Source organism: Pleurodeles waltl, chromosome 2_2 (assembly GCF_031143425.1).
Source record: "Pleurodeles waltl isolate 20211129_DDA chromosome 2_2, aPleWal1.hap1.20221129, whole genome shotgun sequence".
Lineage (NCBI taxonomy): Eukaryota > Metazoa > Chordata > Amphibia > Caudata > Salamandridae > Pleurodeles > Pleurodeles waltl.
In genome coordinates this window covers 2,302,652-2,319,524 of record NC_090439.1, presented here as the reverse complement: position 1 = coordinate 2,319,524, position 16,873 = coordinate 2,302,652, and the positions used below count along the sequence as shown (strand labels likewise).

General features: G+C 44.4%; 1 protein-coding gene across 2 annotated transcripts in view; it reads left to right on the top strand.

The window, feature by feature from the left end:
- The window catches only part of ELOVL2 (ELOVL fatty acid elongase 2), a 384,348-nt gene that overhangs the window by 321,340 nt on the left and 46,135 nt on the right, over positions 1-16,873 (top strand). For both annotated transcript variants that reach the window (XR_011200871.1, XM_069219411.1), the window contains exon 5: positions 4,675-4,846. Coding sequence is in view for 1 of the 2 variants with exons in the window: in XM_069219411.1 (XP_069075512.1) it covers positions 4,675-4,846 (172 nt within the window). In the remaining variant the exon portion in view is untranslated. The remainder of the gene's footprint in view (positions 1-4,674; positions 4,847-16,873) is intronic.

Here is a 16,873-nt window from a genome sequence, read left to right as displayed (position 1 = left end):
AAAAAGATTATTTTGCCAGGTCGGAATGGCAGTTCAAAGGGGCACACAAAGACTTTGCATTGGCAGGTCTGAGATATGTTGAAAGGGCTACTTAAATGGGTGGCACAATAAATGCTGCAGGCCCACTGGTAGCATTTAATTTACAGACCCGGGGCACATTTAGTGCACATTACTAGAGAGTTAGAAGTACATTAAATGTGCCAATTGGGTTCAGTCAATATGACAATGTTTAAAGGATAGAACACAAGCACTTTAGCACTGGTAAGTAATGATAAAGAGCACAGAGTACTAAAGCCAACAAAAACGATCCTAGCAAAACAGGAGGTGTAAAGACAAAAGGTTTGGGGAAATACCACCTAAGGGTGTCAGGCCGAAAACATTTGGATTTTTTTGTGGTAAGAAGTCTGGATTGTCAATTATTGCTATAATGTTAAGTGTAGTTAGAAGACTCTGGGGGTCATTCTGACTCCCGCCGGGCGCGGTCACCGCGCGCCCGGCGGGAGCCGCCAAAATACCGTACCGCGGTCGGAAGACCGCAGTGGGTATTTTGAGGTTTCCCCTGGGCTGGCTGGCGGCCTCCAAAAGGCCGCCCGCCAGCCCAGGGGAAACCGTCCTTCCCACGATGAAGCCGGCTCGTAATCGAGCCGGCGGAGTGGGAAGGTGCGACGGGTGCTGTTGCACCCGTCGCGTATTTCACTGTCTGCCAAGCAGACAGTGAAATACTCGTAGGGGCCCTCTTACGGGGGCCCCTGCAGTGCCCATGCCAGTGGCATGGGCACTGCAGGGGCCCCCAGGGGCCCCGCGACCCCCCCTACCGCCATCCGGTTCCCGGCGGGCGGACCGCCGGGAACTGGATGGCGGTAGGGGGGGTCGGAATCCCCTCGGCGGCGCAGCTAGCTGCGCCGCCTTGGAGGATTCATACGGGCGGCGGCACACTGGCGGGAGACCGCCAGTGTTGCCGGTCTGACCGCGGCTTTACCGCCGCGGTCAGAATGCCCTGCGGGGCACCGCCGGCCTGTCGGCGGTGCTCCCGCCGACCCTGGCCCCGGCGGTCTAAGACCGCCGGGGTCAGAATCACCCCCTCTGACTGTCTGGCGCTAGCATAAGAGAGAGGTCTGAACTGCTACTAGCATGTTGTGCAATTTCAATGCCTGGGTTGTTCCCATAGTAATTCCCTTGACAAATCATCTACACAGTTTTGTGCGGCTCCAGAATAAGATGAATGGGGCGGTTAGTCCAGCTATGTGTGAGATGAGTGGCAGTGGTGCATCTATGTATACCCAAGACAGACATGCCAAATTTATTCAAGGATAGCATTCTAGTGACAACGCTTTTTATGACATCATAAGCAGTAGAATACTTTGGTTAACTGTTTACATCTTTTTCTTTGGATGATTATATGTAAATTGCAGAAGGTGAGAACAGTTTGGACAATAATTTCATCTTGATGTCAGTAATTTTACCTGCAGATTGGTACCTTTTCCTTGAATTAGGGTCCTTAAAGAGAGTTTTGCAATTTGGGTATATTGGAAGAATAAAGGTTCTTGCATTTGGGTATGTTGTGTTGCATCTGGATATTTGATCTTCTCACGATCCCGCCTCCGCAGGAATTATTTCGGAAAATGTATCATAGTTAATATTAAAAGCAGGAGTTTCATTGAATTCAGTAAATGTTCATAAATAGCTGGCTGAGTTGAGTCTGGGTCCCTCATTATTTATGTTTTTTCACGTGAAAACAGTACAACCTTCTGCTCCTGGTCACAAATGATGAGGCCATTAAATGGGGGTTGTATTTTAACTTTTGCAGGAAGTGTTCTATGAATAGGGCAAACAGGAGGCATAAAGGATATGATATATTTCTAAACTTTTGGGCTAAAGCGAGACTCGCCAAAACCAATTCAATAAATAACTAGTCCAGGGGTCACATGCTTTCTCAACATTCAATGAAAGTGAGGCGGGGAGAAAATGGATGCCCTTGTGGGAATCAATTATTAAGTAAGAAATTGCAGCCAATATCTCAAAACTGATTATGGTAGTGTTGAGTATGTTAATACCATTTGATATAGTGCAAAACGATTCACACCCAAAGGTGTACCTTGGCGCTAGCAACCAGAAAATGGCAAGTGCAGATAGACCCATTAAAATAACCACGTTTTAGCAGGTTTTTTAAATGTAGATAAATTCTGGCACATTCAGATTTGCAAAGGAACTTTGTTCTATTGGAGAGGGACAAGATAAACAAAAATATCTGCCACCAAATCTGGGGGTGTGGATACAATGAACTTTTAGCAAAGCTGATTCGAAGATCTAAGCAGGTGCATGGGTTGGTACAGACTGAGTCTGTTATGCAAGTATGAGGGAAGCCATGTGGGTAATGCCTTGTGCGTCAGGCTCAAATCTGAAATATTTTGGGGCACTAATTAATAAAGAGTCTAAGTAGTTCAGCCGAGGCTTTGAACGCATAGGTTGTGGAGGGTCAAGATGTATTTATTTTTCTGGTAATGAATGAGTTTTTGGTGTATTGTCAAGTTCCTGGCATCTATTAAATGATTATATGACATAAATATGGTCTGTGTTCTTTGCTTGCACAATTCAGTAGTTTATTGGTTTGATTTCCAGCGCTAGAATAATATTGTCTACATAAAGGCAGGTTCTCCTTGTACATTCCTAAAACACAACTTGAGGTTTGGGGATCCCAACTGTCAAAAAATGCCATTACCTCTCACTTGTTGATGCTTGGGCTCCAAAGAGAACATCTTAGTCTCCAAATCTAACCTGTTTATAATCATCTTCATACATGTACAAGTGAAAAATTGTATATCCCTCCCTCTGTAACATCTTGACTGCTTCCCATATAATAGCAAGTGGCAACCCCTCTGTGGTATTTTCCGAGAAGTATTGGCACAGCGTACTTCTGACTAATTTTATAAGTGAGGGATCCTTCGGGAGAAAATCCGTTAGTCATTGTAGGAGTAAAATACCCCAAATCAAGCATGGCTGTAACAGGTGTGTGGTCAGAAATGTCCATATATGAATTTCAATAAAGAAAATATTTTAAGGCAGAAGGTTGGTGCAAATGAGAAAGTAATTGTGTGGAATGGTTTCTACTGACTAAACATTGATTAGTGGCCTTTCTTAGAATCCAAGGGTGAGGGTATTCAATGTCGGTGCCATTTCTGAAAAATTAAATCAGACGTGTTATAAGAAGGGTAAACATTATATTGCAGTGCCCCCCCCCCCAAGGAATTTCAGTTTAACGAAAACAATAATAGTGAGAAAATGGCGGCAAGTAATGTTCATTAGTAGAGTAAGTCGTGAGTATGCCAACGCTCTGCAGACCCAAACATTTCTATTGCAGTCCCTCATAAACTGTGCATTTTCCTAGTAGACTCTCACTTTTAGTAAGGTAACCATCTTCTTCCTTTATTAGTATGTCAAGCAAAAAAGTAACACGTATATTTTGATTCTCTGACAATATACGTATCAAAGAGGAGGTGTGTCTCCTAAGTATGGAGTAGTGTTTTGATGAATTAAAGCCCTGAAGGTGCAGGGTAATTTTAATAGTCCTCGTTGGTACTAGGTAAGTAAATGCATAACAGTAGTTAAAAATAACCAAATATTTAGCCCTGCGATATAAACGCCTCTCCCCATTCATATTTTTCCTCACGTTAAAGCGACTCGTAGGATGCATTTGTGTTTTAACCATCTGTATAAAACTCACCCTCTTCTTGATTTCACCCCAACGCAAACTCATCTCAAAGTAATTGCCGAAATATGTAAATCCAGAGAAAAAAAGAATACTCCCACCCCTTCATAGCCCTTCCTGAGGGTAATAAACATGGGAAATTTGGGTATTATTCAGCATTATATAGCTCCCTGGACCCGGTATAAACTAGCGATCTAATGCAGTTTTAAAGGCTCATTTTTTATAATTAAACCAATATTATGATTACAATTAGGTAATCTTACGTGTCCATTTCATTGCCACATGTGCTTGACCCTTTGAATTATGAAGTGGTGTATGATGATTCTATAATGAAGTCTGCCATGCCAAAAGACGTTCGTGCCACACAGTGGCTAGAGAAGAAGTAGAAAGGTCACCAATTTCTCTTTTACACCATAAGCAAGGTCTACTAAATCAGCTGCTAAGGAGGGTCTTTACTACTCTAAAAGTACAAAAAGCAGGCCCTTGTACCCCTCCACATTGTATGGGGTGCACGTAATGCAAATCTTCAGTGGGGCCAGTACTGGCTGGTGGTCAGCCCACACGGCAGGCCGCACTCCATCTGTATGCAGCCGCTAACCAGTAAAAATCCAAGTAAAGCCATGTAAAATACCATTGTTAGACCAACACGAGCACAACAGGCCTTCTTGTTATACCCAGGAACTTTATGTAATCTGCTAAACAAATCACGAGGAAGGTAATGGACACAACAGACAAGGCTGCATGCACAAATGCAGTTTTTATCTGATTGCAGCTATGTCTAACGCCAGAAGCGCAAGGGTGATTGGGATATGCTTCTAAGGGTAGTAATTCAAGCACAGCTAAGCTGCAGAGAAGTACTGTGACATATGAAAGGAGTGAGCTGCATAGGATATCTTTCAGTGTGCTATATATATTTATTCCAGGGCCAGTCGTGATCATCGGCTAACGAACGATTTTGTATCTTGCAGGTGGCAAAGGTGTTGTGGTGGTACTATTTTTCCAAAGTAATTGAATTCATGGACACGTTTTTTTTCGTATTACGGAAGAAAAACAGTCAAATCACATTTCTTCACGTTTATCATCATGCCACAATGTTTAATATCTGGTGGTGTGTGATGAACTGGATCCCGTGCGGTCAAAGTGAGTATTTAATCAGATGTGTTGTGATAGCGAAGTGCTTACACAAATGTTTATGTGTCTGTTGAACTTTATGCCGCGTTAGCGCCTATTCCCAGAACTAAACTTGTGACTTACATTTGATTTTTTATTAGTCAGGCTTCTTATTGTCACCTGGAGCCATTTCATTTTATTTTACTGCCTAATTCATATGTGTGGTACATATATATATATATATATATATATATATATATATATATATATATATATATTTAAAATATATATTACCTAGTGGCGGTCGCCACTAGGTAGTTATAGTTAGGACCATATTTCCATAGAAAAGGCATGTTTGACTTGCCCATACATTTGGCACCCTTTGACGAATCTTCACAGAATTTTCCCCCAAAAAAGTGTTGCGGTGATCCTTGTTGCGCATGGGAAGTTATGGGGTAATCCGTCAAGCGGTGGGCGAGGAAAAAGGGTGTGTGAAAAAAGTTGTGTTTCCATTGTTAATTCCCATAGGACTTTTAGACACGTTTACAGTCTGAACCAATAGATGGAATTACACCAGATTTGGCAGAAAGCTAGCTTTTGGTATGCAGATCACACTTTCACTTATTTGGTGTAAATCTGTGCTTTAGTTTTTGAGATATTAAAGGGAAAATACATTTGTATATCTCTGGCCACGAACACCATGAATATTCGCAAAATTTCACAAATATGCGTGCAAAAAAGCATTGTAATTGGCTGACTGTAACATGACTAGAAAGTTGCGGCCGCCATTTTATTTCACTGGACATGGTCCCTGGGGGTGAAAATCCAAATTGAAAGTGGCATAAGGGATCAGGGTGAAGGTACCCTGACCGCTCGGGTGTGATATATGTGTGTTTTTGGGACAAATGGCACCTTTGAAATGCAGAGCTAATTACCCCACGTATCATATCATTGATGAGATCTTGTATGGCATCTTTGATATTATCTCTGCAATATATGCAATAAGATTTTTAATAAGAAAACTGTGCTTGGCAACAGCGCGGGTTATAGTTACCTTAGGGTGCAAGTTATAGTTACTTGAAAGAACTCTAACTATAACTGCTAAATTTCTTTGGTTTTGTATAAGTAAATTCAGAACCTAACTATAACGTCAGCTGTGCACAGCAAGTGGTGGAATAATGTATATTAATAAAAAATTACTTTAAGTTAAAGAAAACATAGAAATTCACTGAAAAAAACAAAGGTTACAGGGACGTTATACTTAGGTTCTGAAATTACTTGTGCAAAACCATAGAAATTCAGCAGTTATAGTTAGAGTTCTTTCAAGTAACTATAACTCGCGCCCTAAGGTAACTATAATTCAGCCCTCATAAGGCACCCTCGAAGCGGGGACAGGAAGGCCCGCTCACTGGACCCCGTTGGGTGGCCTCTGCAAGGGCATACCCGTGTCGCCGAAGGAACACTCAGCGGTTATTTGGCTCTGCAGATCACCCACAGAACGCATTGGTTGTTCCGTAATTAGCAGGGTTGGTCCTCCTATCAGGTGATGCTCATCTAAATCATAATGCCTGGGCCTTTGCTGCTGGTTGGTCCACACCCTCTTTTTTTTTTTTTTTCAGTTGGGGTTGGTTCTGGTTGGGTTGGGTTGGGGACATGGGCGGAATAGGAGACATGTACTACATGACAGCCTGGTTTGCTATGGTACCTAGTCACACTAAACCAGGTACTTCCAGTTCACAAAGTATGGGGAGGGAGTTGCAGGTGGGGGAGAGTTGGGGATTTGTTGTTGTTTGTATTTTCTTTTCAGGAATTGCAAAGGAGTGCATATACACAAGAGTCACACGTTTTTCTCCGACACAATACACGGACACACCAAGGACATGGCACGCAATACTAGTTTGCTGAAAACTGTGCAAGGGCACATACCCATGAATATGCTAAAGCTCCTCTCTTGGAATGTTAATGGGATGTTAGATAAACTCAAGAGGGGAGTGGTGATTAAGGCAGCCCTGTGGACTAATGCAGATATAGCATTACTTCAGGAGACTCACCTCCTGGGCAACAGATGCCCATATCTGGCTTGCATAGGATACTGCCAGGTATACTACTCCGGCTTCCATAGGGACTCAAGGGGCTCAGCAATTCTGGTTCAGAGTCGGGTTCTCCTTGTGGTCTCTAGAGTGTGGCATGATCATTGGGCCCGGTATGTGGCGGTGACGGGCACTTTATGTGGAAGCCCCCTGTCTTTGATTAATGTCTACACCCGCCACTTCTCAGTCCAGATTTACAAGTTAAGCTTGGGGATGTTATTACTGAATTGCCAGAGGCACCATGGTAATGGGGGGAGCGGCGTATTTTAATGGCGTATATAATGCAGGCTTCGATCGTTCCTAGGCCACAACGGGAATGCACCGGGGCAATGTGGGCTAGGTGCCAGGCCCAAATGGCTTCTCAGCCATATTCTGGCACCTGTTGTGGCCACAATTAGGTTGGAGACTTTCTGTGAGGTTGTGGAGAATGGTGAACTGCCTTTCGATCTCCGAACAGCTGAGATTGTAGTGTTGCCGAAACCGAGCATGGAGGGTACACATTGTGAAGACTTCTGACAGATATTGCGCCTTAATGTGAAGGCAACAATATGGGCCAAAATGGTAGCCGCACGCTTGCTGGGAGTCATATCTTGTCGGGTGCACCCTGAGCAATCCAGGTTCATGCCCCAGCAGATGATTTGGCATAACCTCCGTAGAGTTCACAATGCGATTTCTTTGAGTAGAGTCTATCAAGGCCACACAGCCCTGTTGTCTGTTGACTTTCAGAAGGCATTCGACTCAGTGGAGTGTTCATGTTTGGTCTCCTATCCCGGGTGGAGTCCGGCCCGAATTTCTAAGTTATGTGCACCTTTTCTACATAGGTCTGATGGCCAGATTGTGGGTTGAGGACACAGTATTGGAGTGGTTTCTGGTAGTGCAGGGCACCCCTAGGGTTGTCCACTGTCGGCTTTGTCTTTTTCGCTGGTAATTGAACCGTTGGCTACGTGGGTGAGGGTAGACATGCGCTATCAGGAGCCTTCAATGGCCGACAGAAGTGTGAGATAGAATTGCTCTTTATGCCGACAGTGTCCTTCTACTTCAGGATGACCCGGCGACTGTCGGTCCCAGAGCGCTCCAAATCTTGGATGTTTTCAGATCCTATTCTGACCTTCATATGAGCACCTACAAATCATCAATTTACCCAATTTCACCTTGCCCAACAGACTTTTAATGGGTGTCGGGGTTCCCAATACTTCCCGTTGGATTTAAGTGCCTGGGGGTATATGTTACGGGCGACACAACCCGTTCCTTTGATGCCTCAGCTGACAGGTCTTGAACAAGACATCAAGTTTTGGTCTTCTTTCCCATTGTCCCTGATGCGGCGTTCAGCAATTTTCAAGATGGTCTCCCTGCCTCGTCTCCTGTACCACCTACAGATCCATCCATACCTGATTACTAAAACTGAAGTCAATGCACTCCTTATATCGTTGCTGTGGTGGGGAGGTCCCCCCCACATTGCCTTGGGGAAGTGTTGTAAGCTGATGATTGATGGGGGATTGCCACCCCAGACATACTCCTTTATTCCTGGGCAGCCCACTTACTCGTTGTGAATGAGTGGTGGTTTGGGAGCTTCCGAGACCCGGCGCAGATGGCTGAGGGTTGAATGTTGGGAGATCGGGACCTGCCCCACTTGCTGTATGGAAGGAAGATCCCCATGGCGCATCCACCAGCTACATGGGTGCTGCTCCAGATATGGAGCCCGGCCATGAAGAAAACAGAATGGATGGATGATCTCACTTGGGAGACCCCTTTGTGGCTGGGTGTTTGACTCCCACAGGTTGCAGCCCTTTGAGGGTTTTCAGCGTGGGATGTTATAGGCATTCCTACGCTGGGTGATATACTCCATGCGGGGGCACTTAAGTCCTTCCAGGACTTGCAAGAGGAGTATGACTTGTACGGTACTCAATTTTTCCAGTATTTGCAGCTCTACCATGCCCTTCTCACCACTCTGCCAGTCGAGGTGTTTTCCCTGATAGAGGCTAAGATCCTCTTTACAAATTTCATAAAGCACAAACTATCTGACATATACAAATTGTTGTTGTGCAGTCTTCCGGACCTGATGGAGGGGGTCAGAGGAGCATGGGAGAGGGAGTTAAGTCCCCTTCAAGATGAGGACTGGAGGAAGGCGGTAGAGGCGGTCATAGCCTCACAATTTTGCTTGGTACAGCTAAAGATACCACACAGGGTTTACCTCACTAGAGCCTGGCTGCACCACATGGGGATGATCACTGCAGGGAACTGCCTGCGGTGTGACTACCTGCAGAGTGACTTCCCACATACATTTTGGAATTGCCTGGTGCTGGCCCTCTTCTGGGACGGAGTGCTGGGTCGAATAGAGAGTGTGTTGAGTTGGGCCATTCACCAAGACCCCAAACTCATACTCCTTCATATCACAGATAACCTGGGGGCACGTGATACCAGAAAGCGCTCCTATGGCTGGTACTGGTGGTCGCCAAGAGGGACATTGCTAAGGCCTGGAAGACAACTGAGGCCCCACCGGTGGAAGCATGGGCTACCTGCATGGACCACTATATGGGGAAAGTCCTATAAAACTGTCCAGGGGTGCCCCCAGAAACACTTCAAGATTTGGAAGGAGTGGGCGGTCCATAGGGGGATACAACTGGAGCTGTATGCTGGCGGGCCATGGGCACTACATAGGGTGTTGACACTCTGTGGAGGGGATACTACCCACAAGGCACCATGATCAAGTGGAGTGTGCACTACTATACTGTTATCCATGGCTTTGACAGTCACCTTGTTGTGCAGCTACAATGGAATTATGGAAGATTGATGTGTGACCATGGTATTGTATCATTGATATTGTGTGGCGTCTTACTTTGCTCCTGTGTTGAGAAAATGTTTTTCAAAAAAAGAATAAAGTTCATTTTGCCATTTCACATGACCAAGAGAATGAAGATTTCAAAGTCAGAAAATAGGAAAACAGTAAGAGCTGCCTACAACTGAATGAAGATGTAGGACTTACCTTGTGCAGGCTGCCAGATAGAAGCTGCTACGCTAAATGCTGACAACCCTCTTCACACCACCTGCAGTGCTTTATGCCTCACCTCTGTTGTTGAACTCAAGTGAGGAAATGCCTGTTGGGATTACCATTCACCTCTTAACTCTTCTCCAAATGCACAGTTGTTTACAAAACCTGATCACGGAGGTCTGGGTTCACCGCACTACTACAAATATCCCATCAGAATCCTTGTTCATGTGAGCTGCAGCTGTCGAGCAACGCCTGACCATTTTGTAAGGACTGCAATAATCATGTGAGTGGCCAATACACTGCCATCATCTTCGGGAGAGCGAAAGTGCACCTTAACAAATCGTTCCATCTTGTCAGTGACAGATGCATCACAGGTCATTAAAGGCAATCCCAAAACTTGTGCTTGGCTCTCCACAATGCATGCTCCTGGACTTCGAGCCTACTGTTTAGCATCAGCATCACACCAAACACTAGTGGGGGGCATCACTACCCCTGGGTCTCTGAAACACTTACGGCTGAGTCTGCATAGTGATCTTACTCTCCCTAACCCTCTTTTCTTCAGTGCAGATGGTTGGACAAAACACTTTCTGCCTGCCTTGTCAGCCATTGCTGCCATTGCTTTGGCAGTCCCACCACTCTCACTTTACAAAAGAGCACCTGTAGGCCTTAAGCTCGAACACTACCCTCTGAGATGTGTCTCCCCACGCTTCTCTATCACCATGAATATGTCCCTATGGAACCAAATTGCTCACCAACTCTAGTTCAGCCACTGTCTGCCGTGAAAACAGGAGGGTCTTCTGTGTCTCTACAACTATGCAGACATCAGAGGTTCAGCCAGAGACCCACTGCTTGCCTTTCTCAGAGTCCTCCTCTGGTGGCCTCCAATGTCTCTTGTATTCACCTGCTGGGTGGTGATTACACCACATTGCCTGAACATGTCCTACTCGCCAAACATGATTCTTCCCAGTGCATCCTCCTAATTTCATTATTTTTGTTATAAAAGAATAATATTTTGTGTATGTGCATTGTGTTTTGGACGGTTTTCATCCAAGTACTACTCCTTTTTTTAAACTGCTGAGGACTCGGAGGCGGCTCAGTGGATTCTGTATTTGGCGTTTTATCCCAGATTCCCCGCTGTTTTCACATATAGTTGCCTGTAAATCTGGTGGGCACAAACTTGTGTGGGAAAGCGTGCGATGTTGCATGAATAATGTTTTTGAATTTGTGCCAAACCATGGTATGAAAAGTGGAGACAAAATTGCCTAATAAACATTTTACTGACAAAGTATCCATAAAAATTAAAGTAGGAAAAAGCAATTTTTATAAGCATGTAAACATGGTTTTTATTTATTTGTTTTTAAAAAATTGAACTTGGATTTGTATTCCATAAAATACTGCTTTCATTTAAAACCTTGTCAATTATTAAAAGTTGTTTTTAAGTTCAATTTGGCTTTTAAAAGGTTAGGGAAGTAATTCAGAAAGTCTACCACCCAAACCCAACTGCTACTAAAACTCTAATAAATTAACAACCTTACACACGTTGAAATTGATTGAGTGATACACAATCAGAAAAATAATCAAAACATTTTATCAGCCATTGTCAACGTCTTGTTAAACTCATATAGAACTTGTATACACTACATGTATTTTATTGTTAATAAAGCACAACTTATTACAATTAATTTATGTCACTATCATTTTAACTTGGATTAACAGTATTTGCTTGATGTTTTTTAGCATTCTATGTTATTAATGTTTGACTGTGTGATTCTGCTTTTTATTTATTTTACGTACACTTTTTAATTTTTGTTTCATTGATTTTTGTATAATGCCATGTCGGCCAGAGATGTGTCATCAAAACACTCAACAGTGGTAGTCTTTAGCAGATGACATTTTGATATAGCAGCAACCATCTTGGCAAAAACCTCGTAAAATTATGCATATGATAATAAATAGTATATTCACATATTTAAGTTCCGTTCAAAACTTGATTACGTTAATTAAAACTATAGCAAAGATAAAATTACACAGCTAAAAATAAGACTTTAAAAACAAGATAGCACATGCTGTAGCCTTACACGTGCTAAAACAATTTAGTCACGCATTATGGAGCTGAATAATATTGTTTATAAATAAATCATTAACCCCTTCACTGTCAGGCTTTTCCCCCTCATGTGCCAGGCCTTTTTTGGGGGCTATTTGGGGCAGTTCGCGCTTAAGCCCTCATACCTTTCTGTCCACATAAGCTACCCACGCCAAATTTGCGTCCCTTTTTTCCAACATCCTAGGAATTCTAGAGGTACCCAGAGTTTGTGGGTTCCCCTGGAGGAGACCAAGAAATTAGCCAAAACAGAGTGAAAATTTTGTTTAAAAAACAAAATGTGGAAAAGGGCTGCAGAAGAAAGCTTGTGTTTGTTTTCCTGAAAATGGCATCAACAAAGGGTTTGTGGTAGACTTGAATCAGAAAACCACATTTTTCAACACAATGTTTGCATTTTACTGGGACATACCCCATTTTTACTATTTTTTGTGCTTTTAGCCTCTTTCCAGTTAGTGACATAAATGAGTGTGAAACCAATACTGGTTCCCGGACAGCTACACATTTCTAAAAAGTAGACACAATTCTGAATTCAGCAAGGGGTTATTTGTATAGATATTACAAGGTTTTCCTACAGAAAATAACAGCTGAAATAAAAAAGTATTGACATTGAGGTGAAAAAACTGGCATTTTTGTCCACGTTTTGCACTGTAACTTTTACCTGCAATGTCAGATTTTCTAAAGCAATATACCGTTACGTCTGCTGGACTCTTGTGGTTGCGGAGATATATAGGGCTTGTAGGTTCATCAAGAACCCTAGCTACCCAAAGCCAATGAAGAAGCTGCACCTTGCAATGTGTTTTGATTGTATACCGGATATACAGCAATTCCTTTGGTGAAATATAAAGAGTGAAAAATAGGTATCAAGGAAAACCTTTGTATTTCCAAAGTAAGACAAGATAAGGTGGTGAGAAGCAGTGATAATTTGCACATCTCTGAATTCCACTGTCCCTATTCTAGCATGTCAATTTCAGGGCATTACTCAATTTTTTTTTTCAACACTGTCTTACATTTGGAAGGAAAAAAGCTAGAGAAAGGCAAGGGGCAATAACACTTGTTCTGCTATTCTGTGTTCCCTCAAGCCTCCCGATACAAATGGTACCTCATTTGTGTAGGTAGGCCTAGTGCCCGCGACAGGAAACGCAACATGGTCACATCACATTTTTACATTGAAATCTGACACGTTTTTTGGAAAGTGCTTAGCTGTGGATTTTGGCCTCTAGCTCAGCCGGCACCTAGGGAAACCGCCCAAACCTGTGCATTTTTCAAAACTAAACACCTACGGGAATCAAGATGTGGTGACTTGTGGGGCGCTCACCAGGTTCTGTTACCCAGAATCCTTTGCAAACCTCAACATTTGGCCAAAAAAAACAAAAAAACTTTTTCCTCACATTTCGGTGATAGAAAATTCTGGAATCTGAGAGGAGCCACAGATTTCCTTCAGCTCAGCATTTCCCCAAGTCTCCCAATAAAAACAGTACCTCACTTGTGAGTAGGCCTAGTGCCCGCAATACGAAATTCCTCAAAACCCAACGAGGACATATCACATTTTCCCAAAGAAAACTGACCTGTTTTTTGCAAAATGCCTAGCTGTGGACTTTAGCCTCTAGCTCAGCCGGCACCTAGAAAAACCTACCAAACCTATAAATTATTGAAAACTAGATACACAGGAGAAACCAGGATGGGGTGACTTGTGAGGCTCTCACCAGGTTCTGTTACCCAGAATCCTTAGCAAACCTCAAAATTTGGCACACAAAACAATTTTTATCCTCACATGCAGTACTGCAAAGTTCTGGAATCTGAGGAGAGCTTCAAACTTCCTTCCACCCAGCCTTCCCCCAGGTCTCCCGATAAAAATGGTACCTCACTTGTGTGGGTAGGCCTAGAGCCCGTGACAGGAAATGCCCCAAAACACTATGTGGACACATCAAAATTATCAAATACAAAACTACCTGTTTTTGTGGGGCGGGTTGAGGGGGGGACGGCGTTTTTGGTCCTGGGCTCAGCACCCATATAGGGAAACCCACCAAAACCAGACATTTCTGAAAACTAAACACCCAAGGGATTTCAGGGAGGTGTGACTTGCGATCCAGCAAACCTCAAATTTAGCTAAAAAAATGTCAACTTTTCCCCACATTTCTGTGTGGGATCACGGCACCGGCACAAATGTCCTACCACCCAACGTTCCCCTCAGTCTCCCGATAAAAATGATACCTCACTTGTGTAGGTGGGCCAAGTACCTGTGACAGGGAAGAGCCAAAAACATGTTGAAATTGAGGGGGAACCTAAGTGGGTTCAAAAGGGCAGTTTGAAAAAAAATGTTTTTAGACCGACAAGTGTGAAAGAATTTTTTTCGATATAGATGCAACAGTGTTGGGTGGTAGGAATCTTGTGAATTCCTGCAGATTCTGGAAGGTTCCATCACAAAAATGTGGGGAAAATATGTGATTTCAAGAAAAGTTGGAGGTTTGCAGGGCATTGTGGGTAGGAAAATGGTGCAGGGTGCATGTGAAGCACACCACCCTGGACTCACCCAGATGTTTAGTTTTCAGATGTGGCTAGGTCTCGTAGATTTTTCTACCTGGCAGCATCCCAAATTCCAAAAAGTGCAGCCCTCACTATTCCAAGTTGGATGATTTTGAGAATTAGACAAGTTCTCATGGCCCAAATATAAAACCAGAACCGGTGGGCAGAACAACTTTGTCCCCATTTATTTGGGGTAGAGGTATGGCTATAACCCCACCCTCTTGTAAAAAAAAAAAAAAATCTTCCCTGGTCTCTGCTGGGCTTTCTGCCCTCCTCCGGGGCAGATGGGCCTTCCTAAAATAGGCTGATCTGCCCCCAAGGGGGGCAGATATTAGCAACAGTAATGTGCCCCCATGGGGAGTGAGACTTGCCCCAGGGGCTTCCCCCCCAAACAACACACACCAACCCCTGATGCCTAAGTGGTTTCTGCCCCTCCAGGGGGCAGATTAGCCTAATAGAAATAGGCTGATCTGCCCCAAAGGAGGGCAGAAATGGGCTAAAACGGAATGGCCCCCCAGGGGAGCGACCCTTGCCTAAGGGGGCACTCCCCATCTGTAAAAAATATATATATATATCCCTGGTGCCTAGTGGTTTCTGCCCTCCGTGGGGGCAGATCGTTCTAATTAAAATAGGCTGATCTGGCCCCAAGGCGAGCATAAATGGCCTAAAATAAATTTGCCCCCCAGGGGAGCGACCCTTGCCTAAGGGGTCGCTCCCCTTGCGTGTAGGTGACCTGAAAAGAAAATCCCTGGTGTATAGTGGTTTCTGCCCCCTTGGGGGCAGATTGGCCTAATAAAAATAGGCTGATCTGCCTCCAAGGGGACAGAAATGGCCTAAAAATAATTTGCCCCTCAGGGGAGCGACCCTTGCCTAAGGGGTCGCTCCCCTTATATATAAATATAAAAATAAATAAACTCCCTGGTTTCAAGTGGGCATTTCTGCAGCCCGATTGCTTCACGATCGTGCTGCAGGAAATGCTCACAGAGTCAGGGAAGGAAAGGAAAGGCCTTTCCTTTCATGCATCTGCCTGCCCACAGCCCCTGATCCATGCTGGAAGCTGAGCTTCCAGCGTGGTGGGGGCGACCTTTGATGAGGTGAGCACGCGATTGCGTGCTGACATCATCAGACGTCACTGGGAGGTTGGCGGGGGTCGGGTGGAAGGGGAAGCGATTCCCCTTCCATTCCTGATGGGAGGGTGGGGGTGGGAGGCCCACGGGGGGCTAGCGCTCCCCCTATGGGTCAGGTGTAGGACGAGCTGGTCTCGTCCTCGGCGCAGCAGCCGAGGGCAAGACCAGCTGGTCCTTGGCATCGAAGGGGTTAAAAGACAACATTGCATAATATATAAATTTCACCAAACAACTATGTGGGTCATCATCTTCTGGGCAGGTAATTACAGAGTCCATGCAACACCTAAACCCATGCCTGTTAAACTTAGGTTTTAACAGCGTCTGCCTCATCACCAAAAAGGCGGAAAATAGGTACGAAAATTGGTCAATTGATCCAAATAATCTACACGTTAATTCTTAAGCCATGAAGGGTGCTTCAGTCAACAGTATAAAAGGAAACCCCAGCCTGATAAACAGACGCTAAATTGAGAGTGGTGGAGGTATACACAAGTATTTTTGGGGGCCCCTCTGTGTAAATAAATCTATCAACCTTATTTTATATTCTGTCCGAATGGCATATGTTCTTTAAATGTAATCCGCTTTGCTTGAACTTTGGTCAGCCTTCTTAAGTGACAATTATCTTCATTACAAAGGTTTTATATATAGAGGCGCATATTTATACTCTGTTTGCGCCGAATGTGCGTCAAAACATTTGGCGCAAACCTTGCCCCATATTTAAGCCTTGATGCCCGACCCCATCGACGTCAGAATTCTACAGTGTGCGTAATTTTTTGGAAGCAGTAAACTGCCTTGCGTTAATGATATGCAAGGTAGGCGTTCCCTTCCAAAAAATGACTTTAAGGCCTGTGCGCCTTATTTATACCCCAGCGTCATTTTGACGCACAGGAGGGGGTGGGCCTTAAAAAACGGCACCCAGCCTGATGTGCGCTGTTTTTTAACACCTGGGTCAGGGCAGGCGTTAAGGGATCTGTGGGCTCGAAAGGAGTCCAGAGGTGCCCTCCCCTGCCCCCAGGGACACCCCCTGCCACCCTCGCCTACCCCTGGAGGACACCCATGGATGTGGGGACCCATCCCAGGTAAGTAAAGGTAAGTTCAGGTAAATATTTTTAACGTTTTTTTAAAGTGGCATAAGGGGGCCTAATTTGGGCTCCCCTACATGCCACTATGCCCAATGACCATGCCCAGGGGACAGACGTCCCCTGGGCATGGCCATTGGGCAAGGGGGCA